This window comes from Pogoniulus pusillus, chromosome 12 (genome assembly GCF_015220805.1).
Source record: "Pogoniulus pusillus isolate bPogPus1 chromosome 12, bPogPus1.pri, whole genome shotgun sequence".
NCBI lineage: Eukaryota > Metazoa > Chordata > Aves > Piciformes > Lybiidae > Pogoniulus > Pogoniulus pusillus.
The window spans coordinates 24,768,320-24,777,731 of NC_087275.1; the positions used below are offsets into that span (position 1 = coordinate 24,768,320).

At 47.6% G+C, this 9,412-nt stretch overlaps 1 protein-coding gene across 1 annotated transcript in view; it reads right to left on the reverse strand.

Moving 5' to 3' along the window:
* TSPAN7 (tetraspanin 7) overlaps nucleotides 1–8,543 on the reverse strand; it is a 111,587-nt gene extending 103,044 nt beyond the window's left edge. The window contains exon 1 of the mRNA XM_064151927.1: nucleotides 8,259–8,543. Within this exon, the coding sequence (XP_064007997.1) occupies nucleotides 8,259–8,339 (81 nt within the window). The 5' untranslated portion in view covers nucleotides 8,340–8,543. The remainder of the gene's footprint in view (nucleotides 1–8,258) is intronic.
* Nucleotides 8,544–9,412: the final 869 nt, after the last annotated feature.

The following is a 9,412-nucleotide window of genomic DNA, read 5'->3' on the forward strand; positions in this document are numbered from 1 at the left end:
AGAGGAGACTGAGAGGTGACATCATCCATGTTTATAAATATGTAAAGGGTGAGTGCCAGGAGGATGGAGCCAGGCTCAGCTTGGTGATGCCCAATGACAGGACAAGGGGCCATGGGTGGAAGATGAGGATAGGAAGTTTCATTTAAACATGAGGAGGATTTTTTTCCCTGTGAGGGCGACAGAAGACTGGAACAGGCTGCCCTGAGGGGTTGTAGAGTCTCCTTCTCTGGAGATATTCAAAACCTGCCTGGATGCATTCCTGTGTGATCTGCTCTAGGTGATCCTGCTCTGGCAGGGGGGTTGGACTGGATGATCTTTGGAGGTCCCTTCCAGCTCCTGACATTCTGTAATTCTGTGATTTGGTAGAGGTAGAAAACAGACCTGGTACTGCAGTACATCTGGCACCTCTGTAATGAGTATGACTGGACTCTAACAGGATAGGACAGATTGAAGGAGATGTTTCTGCAAGCTCGCCCGCACAAAGAGGCTTTCTAGATATTCATCTGTTAATTCATTGGCACATACATTTGCAGGACAGCTGCAACAACTAAAGAAACAATGATAAAAATCCAGAGATGGGAACAACTACCAGCACCAGGCAACCTAATTTACCTCCCTGCCAGCACAGGGAACTGATAAATAGTCACAGAACCAGAGATAAAATCAGATTGTTGGATCCATTTTAAATTCCCTTGGTTTACCTATGATAATTGCCTCTGTTTCCTTGACAAACAAGGCTGGTAGGAACCAGCATCCAAGAAAAAGGACTTTACTGCCTTCTCAACAGAAAAGTGCTAGCAAGGCCTCCCCAGCACCATTCTCTAGAGTTTGTATTTACATTGCTGGGCAGGTTGCTTAGAGCAGGACTCAACACTTAACAGCCCAAGTGTTTACTATACATGCAGCAGTACTCCACCACACCCCTGTCCCACCACCTATAAAAGAGTAAAGACTTCTGCCTCTGCTTGCTTTTGAACCCATCCTATCTCTTCCCAAACATAACTGAAACACTCCAAGTCACCTACTGTCCCTCTTCACCAGCCCAAATTGATCTGTTCATGTAAAAGAGTTACCAGTCCCAAAACAGAAAACTGTCCAGATACAAACTCCAAGGTCAAAGTGTAGCAGGTACCTCGTAAAGATGTAAGCACAGTTAAACAAGCAGCAAGAAGGAGCATTTAACCAATAGTAAAGTCAATTACTCTCTTAAATGAGATATACAGTGCTCATTTGTACCACACATACCCACCTATGGGACAGGCTGGCACTGCCCCTACACCTCCTTTCACGACCTGCAACAGAGCGCCAAGTGGAAGTCATGACTTTGTCTCCTTCATTTACTCCCACTGGAGCTGTCACACTGGCATGGCTCACATTGATCTGGACTTTTATGAAGAGGGTTTTATACTGCAAAGGAAAAAAACCCACCAAGAAAATCCCACAGAAATAAGCCCATTTTCTAAGTACCCCAACAAGGAATTGAGAAAGTTGACTCTGGAGATGTGTGTTTTAAATACCATCTAGCTTGTTGTTTGGGGGGTGGGGTGGTTGTGTTTGTTTTTTCCTTCCTTCCTTCCTTCCTTCCTTCCTTCCTTCCTTCCTTCCTTCCTTCCTTCCTTCCTTCCTTCCTTCCTTCCTTCCTTCCTTCCTTCCTTCCTTCCTTCCTTCCTTCCTTCCTTCCTTTCCTTCCTTCCTTCCTTCCTTCCTTCCTTCCTTCCTTCCTTCCTTCCTTCCTTCCTTCCTTCCTTCCTTCCTTCCTTCCTTCCTTCCTTCCTTCCTTCCTTCCTTCCTTCCTTTTTCTCTCCTTTCTTTCTTTCTTTCTTTCTTTCTTTCTTTCTTTCTTTCTTTCTTTCTTTCTTTCTTTCTTTCTTTCTTTCTTTCTTTCTTTCTTTCTTTCTTTCTTTCTTTCTTTCTTTCTTTCTTTCTTTCTTTCATCCAGTTATTTATTTAGCCAACAGAATTCACCTTGGGCTACATCCACAGGAGAACAGCATTATCTTTAATCTTTCCTGTATATCATTACACACAGAGAACAAGAAACAACTGACTTAAAGAGGCAACTGCATGAGGCTTATGCCTAAGCAATGCAGCACTTCAGGCCCATCCTGATGGGAATATTTTGCATTTTTGAGAGCACAATCTTTCTGCATTTCAGCTAACTGAGTACAAAAAACCAACATTCACCTCTAAAAACGTAACAGTGATTACTTTGCAGTCAGTGGAACCACCAAAAGATCGAGCGATCTAAGCCACATGGGAAACCTAAAATATAGAATAATAGAATCAACCAGGTTGGAAGAGACCTCCAAGATCATCCAGGCCAACCTAGCACCCAGCCCTATCCAGTCATCTAGACCATGGCACCGAGTGCCTCATCCAGGCTTTGCTTGAACACCTCCAGGGACAGTGGCTCCACCACCTCCCTGGGCAGCCCATTCCAATGCCAATCACTCTCTCTGGGAAGAATTTCCTCCTAACATCCAGCCTAGACCTTCCCCAGCACAACTTCAGACTGTGTCCCCTTGTTCTATTGCTGGTTGCCTGGGAGAAGAGGCCACCCCCCTACCTGGCTACAATGTCCCATCAGGTAGTTGTAGACAGCAATGAGGTCCCCCCTGAGCCTCCTCTTCTCCAGGCTAAACAACCCCAGCTCCCTCAGCCTCTCCTCATAGGGTCATAGGGTCTCCCAAAATACTTCCTTTAAAACCATCTCCTAACAGATATCTCAAAAAAAAAATAAAGAGAAAGAAAATAAGCATGGTAAGAAGTATTAAAAAGACTAGACACATGCAGAAACCAATGCAGAAGCAATGGAAAGGCGTTCTGGAGAGAAAAACTGTAATTTCAGCAACCCTCTGTCACGGTTTGGGTGTTACCAGCCCCCCACACTTTGGAAATCACCCAGACTAGACTCAGCCGGCTCTGGAAATTTGATTGAAGCTTATATTTACAGCTTAGCTCAATATACAAGCAGTGATTTACAGTATATACAGTTATACACAGAGCTACACAAGGTAAAAGGTGATACAGAAACACAACTCCCCTCCCAGATACCAGAGTCCCCAGGAGGGGCTCCCAACTGCCCTTCCACCTTCTCCCACCCCTCTCAACCTTACCCCAGTCCCAAGGAAGAATGGAGTTTGGGCCAGGGGGTTAGGAAGCAAAGTGGATTAACCAGGGAGACAGCAGAGAGGCTAGAGAGAAATGCAGATCAGGCAATGCCCCAAGAAGAAGTGCCTTATCTATGTTTGGATTCTTGTTCTTATACATCTCAGCAAGCCTATGAGTGAAGTAGACATCATCACTGTTTCCCTTTCACAGCCTGTAATCTAATTCTTCTCACCAAAACGTTCTAGCTAGCTTCAAACGAGCACACCCTCCGCAGCGAGGATGACTAATGCCACCAGCACCTCCGAGGGACACACAAATTGAATCCTGTATGATAATGCACAGCTCCAAGGGCTGCATTTGCAGATGGGTCAGCAGTTCAGCCATAAATCTGTGTTACAGAGCAGGTCATCACGCTTGCCCTTTCCCTCGGGCATTCCCTGGGAAATGGCTCTGTGAGGCTCCTGAAATGGTGGGCGAATGCCACCTCTGCCAAACTGCTGCAGCGTGAGCTCCAAGAGCTGCCCGCCCTGATGCTGTAGCCAGTCCCAGCTCTTCTCCCATCTTGTTTTCAGGAAGGCCTGGGAGAAGAGAGATAGGAGAGCCGCTTCTGTGAAACAGCTGCTGGGTCTCCCCAAGCTCCCCATACAACCAGAGGCCTGAGCACATCATCTTTCACAAGGCCATCTTTTGGCCACCTGAGTCCTACAGCCCCCAGAGAACCTGGGTAAAAGAAGACCAACAACATGTAAACAGGCAATTTCAATCTGTTTTTAAAGCAGTGGCCAAATGAAACTTACCTGGCTAAGCCTTTTATACTCCAGTCCATGATTTCTCCTGCCACCTGCTAACCTCCAGTGTGTGCCATACCAGTATGAAGAGGTCCATTTTCCAAACAACAAAAACTTGGAAAACCAAGCTACTACTGGTGCACAGAGGGACTTTAGTTCTGATTTTGTCACATAGCAAAAGAAAGCCAAGTCCTAAGAACCTAACTGAGCATTTAAAATGTCAGTCTTGTTAGAAGATGCTCTTCAGATCAGTGACCTACCTTGGAGAAACATCTGAACAGAAACTCTATTGATAGGTTTTTATTACATTAATTAGCAGCAAGAAACTCCCACATACATGCAAGACAGCACACACAAAGAACTTTATTTTTTGAGTGCCAAATGATTCAGAGGGCCTAAAACTGGAAGCTAATCATTGTGCCATGGCACCTGCTCAGGGAAATGAAAGGTTTTTCATGGAAGATGAAACCAACTTCCTTTAGTCCTATAACTTGAGGCGGCAGTCCCGTAACTTAAGGTGGCCATCCCATAACTTAAGGTTGCCAGGCACCCTTAAAGCTCTCTACTGAAAAGAGCTGTTAACTTGATAACAAAATGTATTTCAAAGCCCACAATCAAATATTAATTATACATATAATTTAAGACATAAACCACTTAAGAACTAGATAAATATAAGGTACTGAGGAGTGCTTAAAGGTTTCACTCCCCAATAAAAAAAAACAAACCACTTTGAATTCTAATTGAAAATTCACCTTCCCTTTAAAAGAAAAAATGAAACAGGTTATGTCTTGGATTTTTATGCATGTAATTTATGATACCTAAAGGAAAGGGGGGGGGGGGGGGGGGGGGGAGGGAAGCTAACAGCCAAGCAATGCTTTTATTGCCCTTTTCTTTTTTTAATCTACTAGTTCCAAACCAGATGCAGTCAGCGCAGAATTCTGATTAGGAGAAAAACGGCTGTTGAATTTTTATTGCTGGGTCCCTCAAGGACCAAAAGTGGTAACCCTAGGCATTTAATGTGTACTATGAATAACAATAGATAGGAGCACATAAAAAGCTTGTTATCTCTGTTTATGGAATTCTTTTTGCCATGTTGATAAATTGACTGAAAGAAGTTGGGAAGAAGTATGGGAGGAGGGGGGGAGGCGTGGGGAAAGGAAGCTATCAAAATAACCAATACCATTATATAAAACCTGTTTGGAAGGAAACGAGCTACGCAGTATGGAATTTGAATGAACCACATCTCTTCATTACCACCCTGCAGCTCTCATGGAGTCAATGGAGCCTCGTGCAATGCTTACACTCACAGCCTTCATCTACATACATCTCACCCATTGATACAAACGCAATTCATATTTAAGGCTGGCAAATAGTCACTCATGATAGAAGTATTCTGCACACACAGGTTTTCCTCTTCCATAACCGCCGTAAGCACAGAGAAGTCCTTCTGGATGTTTCAGAACAGCTCGCTGGACTCAAAGATGCATCTTCTCCCCCCGACCCATCACATCACAATCCATAAGCACATGGCCAAATATCCAAAGGGTTTCCACAACATACCTCCCTCTCATAGGACCACTTTCCTCCCCGCAGCTCCACCCTCATGGCAAAAAAATAAACCCATGCAAGCCGCAGCTAAGCAACACAGGGCTTCCTCTGTCAGAAATAAGCTTACAACCTCTCCAATAAACGTGGGGAAGCCACCACAACAAAATTCTACAAGCCAGTCATTTGTGGAACTGGTATGGTTTCCTTCTGGTATTCAGATAAGTCCAAGAAATACATCTCTAAAATACGACGATTCCCGTATTTTCAGCTCTGAGAATTCACAGGGACCAAATCTGAGTTGCACTGACTCTGAAGCCAGCAGCTTGCGAGACTACACAAAGAGCAACACAGAAAATAATAGAGAGAGGATTGAGACAACTCCACACATCTCTCAGCTCTCAAACTTGCTGCTGAAAAGAAGGGGATACAGCTAGAGCACAACATGTTTCTGGTCTCCTCATGGCAATAGGTGCAGCCTGCTACAATTCATACTGAATGGGTGGATTAAAAGCCCAGAAAGCAGCCAGAAATGTGAAATGGTTTTTGTTCTTCTGTGCTCAAAGGAAGAACAGCTGATGAAGACTTGGGATCTGCTGTCAACTACTCTGGAACTTTACCAACCCCTTTGTTGTTTTCCCCCATTTAGGTCTGCCTAAGGTTTCCCTAGCTTGCTGCCTTCAGAAACCAGATGAAGCAGCAAGCATGATGGAAAAGAGATCTGTTTTCTTTTCTCATGGATGCAAGACTTTGTCTCAAATCATTTATTTTCTTCCTCCTCTTCCAGGCTCAAGGAAGAAGACAAACAGACAAGCAACCTAACAGCTAGCAAGTAATTGGAAGAGCCCCAGTAGTGAGACATGCCCTTGGAGAGGGACACAGGGAGCCTGACAGTTCAGGGGAAGAGAACTGGCACTAGAGCATCCCACCAGGACACAAGCAACGCTGTAGCCCGAGTCAGAGCTCAGCTGTGTTATTTACCTTATGAGGTCCCAGCTGTCAACCTGGCCTGGCATCACAACAGCCTACAGTGCAAATGCCCTTAGCCAGCTGCTTGGCTCAATGTACAATTCTCTCTTTTTTAATGAGATTAGCGCTCATGAAATGTGCTATCTTGACGGGCGTGCTGACTTAAGTCCTCTGTTTATTCAGGCTACAGCAGATACAGCAGTCACTTTTAAAACGATGTCATTTGAAAAGAGACCATGAATTCACCAAAGCTCCTGCAGTTTCTCACTAATCACAGAAAAACAAGGAGTTTCTTGCAGATCCATTGTGAACACAGCACTGGAAAGGCTGAATCCTGAAATCCTGGCAAGTGCATAAACTTAGCAACCTACCTCCTTGAGACTGGCGTGAAGGATCTACTTGCCAAGAAAAAAAAACCCAACAGATGACTCTGGCTTCCTATCCCTTTCAGTCACCAGACACGTTTGCTGCTGTTACCACCGAATTGTTTAAAAAGAAGGGAGAGGGGACTCCCCACTGCTGGGGAGCGGGGGAGGTCAATAATGCAGAGGCGCTGCCGTAAGCACGGATTAACAAAAAATGACTTTTGATTATGCTTTTTTAGCATAAAAAAAAGGGGAAAAAACAAACAAACAAACAAACAAACAGAAACCAACAAAGAAAACAAACAAACAAAAGCTCAAACAGGAAAAGTCTCTGAAGTTAAAGCCAAAACTGTTCAAGTCATATGTTGATGATGAAGATGTAAAACGTTATTGCCATGAATAAACAATACTCTGCTTAGAACACAGTTGTGAACAGAACGATCAAAATCTGAGTAAAGTCCCGTTCCAGAGGCACTTTTCGCAGCATAAAGCTATTAAAACGATAAAGCACAACGAGCTTCCCTGGCCAGGAAGTGACAAATTCGCTTCAGTGTACTGTATCAATGATGTGCTGATTACGGTCTCTAACAGCACACAGCGGGGCCATTATCATACGTTGTCACCATGTACCATCAAAAGGTCTTTGATCTGCAGATTGCTCCACAATACGCCGATCATGCCAGGGATCTGCTGAGTAACTGCCCAGGACACAGCGAAAACCTCCGGCCTCCCCCCCGGGGGTCGCCTGAAAAACTCAGCTCCCCGTCAGTCAATCACTGCAACTCAATTAATGTATCTGGGTCATAAAAATGGTTTACGGGAGCCTGAGCCGGGTTACGAAACGCAGCGCAGCGGATATACCGGTGGAGGTCAGCCCCCGCTGCGACCAGGTGAGAGCCGGGGACTCGCACCGAGGCGGATGGGGGGTCGGATAGGGGGGGCACGGAGGCGGAACGGCACCGGGCCCCGCGGCGGGATGGGGATGCAGCAAGCAGCGGGGAGACAGGCGGTGGGGGCCGCCCCGCTGCTCCCCACCCCGGTCCAGCCGGCCAGGGGCGGGTGGGGGAGGCGGCCATAGCGACAGCCGGGGAGAGAGACCCCTGCAACTTTCCCATGTGGGGGCTCGGGGAGTGGCTGCTCGCCGCAAGAGCCAAAAATGGTATTTTTTTATGTATATGTATATCTATATATATGTGTGTGTATATGTACATGTGTGTGTGTGTATGTGTGCTCTCATATATATATAGATATATATATATATGCGTATGTATATATGTCCGTTTACGCAAATGTGTGTGTATATATGCACACACGTATATATTCGGCATCGTCAGAGCTACGTCCCCGCACGGTACACCGGTGACATCCCGGAGAAGCCCCCGCCGCCCACCCCGGGCAGGTGGGGGCCGCAGGCACCCTGAGGGTGCCTGGCCCTGCCCAGTGGTCGGTGGGTGCCCGCGCCGAGCCGCTCTGCACTCACCCAGAAGACGAAGGAGTAGATGATGAGCAGGGTTTTCAGACACGTTATCACGGGTTTGGTCTCCATTCTCCTCGATGCCATAATACTGAGATCCCGGCTGCAGGCTGGGCGCGGGAGGAGGAGGGAGGGAGGGGGGAGGGAGGGGAGGCGGGCCGGTGGAGGGGGTGGGGGTGGCGGGAGGAGGTGAGCTCAGCGCTGGTCTCGTCTCGCCGCGCCGCTCGCCTAGGTCCCGCCGCACCGCATCGCGCCGCTCGCCGCCGCCCCTGGCTTCCTTCAGCCCCACAACGGCGCCCACCCCGCCGCGAGGGGGCGCTGCCCTGGAGGAGCGGCCGAAGGGAGGGGACTGCTGTGCAATGGGGCGGGGGGCGTTCGCTGCTGGCCCCGCCGCTGCCGGCCCGGCCCCGGCCCCGGCTGTTGATAGGCGCCGCCTAACGCGCTGGAATGTCGTCTGCCCGGGCCTGACCGTCAGGGCTCTGCTCACGGGGTGAAACTGGCTGGGGTGTCGCAAGGTGTGTGCGGGAGAGCTTAAGGTATTGAGGGGCAACGAGAAAGGCATACGCAGATGCCCCCGGCATCCCCCGTTTAGTGTGCAGATGCTCGCAGGAGTTACTGCCTGCTCAGGGATTTGGGGCAGCAAAGCTTGAGGGGGTCAGAGGCGGACAGGAAAAGTCGTGCATACGGGAGAAAATGTCTTCTCAGCGACACGATGAAAAGTTATGTTCATATTCAGGCCACAAGCATCTGGAGATTACGGCAAGTGCAAGTACCACAGAGTTGCTTACAGCTGTACAGCAATGTGGGTAAGCCAGGCTGTATCTAAGAGCAAGAGCTCACAGCAGATGCATTTGAAGTGTCAGGGCTCCTCCAGCTCTGCACCTCTGACGTGCCTCTCTTTGGCAGCTGGAGTGCAAGGGATTGGGTTGAGACAGTAGGATTTGTGAGTGTTGCTTTACAAGAGCAGGTCATGAAGCTGGGATGCTGCTGAAGCCTGATCCCTAACCTTGGCTTCACGTCAGCCTCGAGTCTGAACTCTGTCCTAAAGCTAATCTGTACACTGAACCCCAGCCTAAACTGATCATAAACCTTGCGATTCTGTATGTGTCTGAGACCCTGAGCTTCAGCTGGAACAAACCTGGGTCGTTTCTGCCATGCCA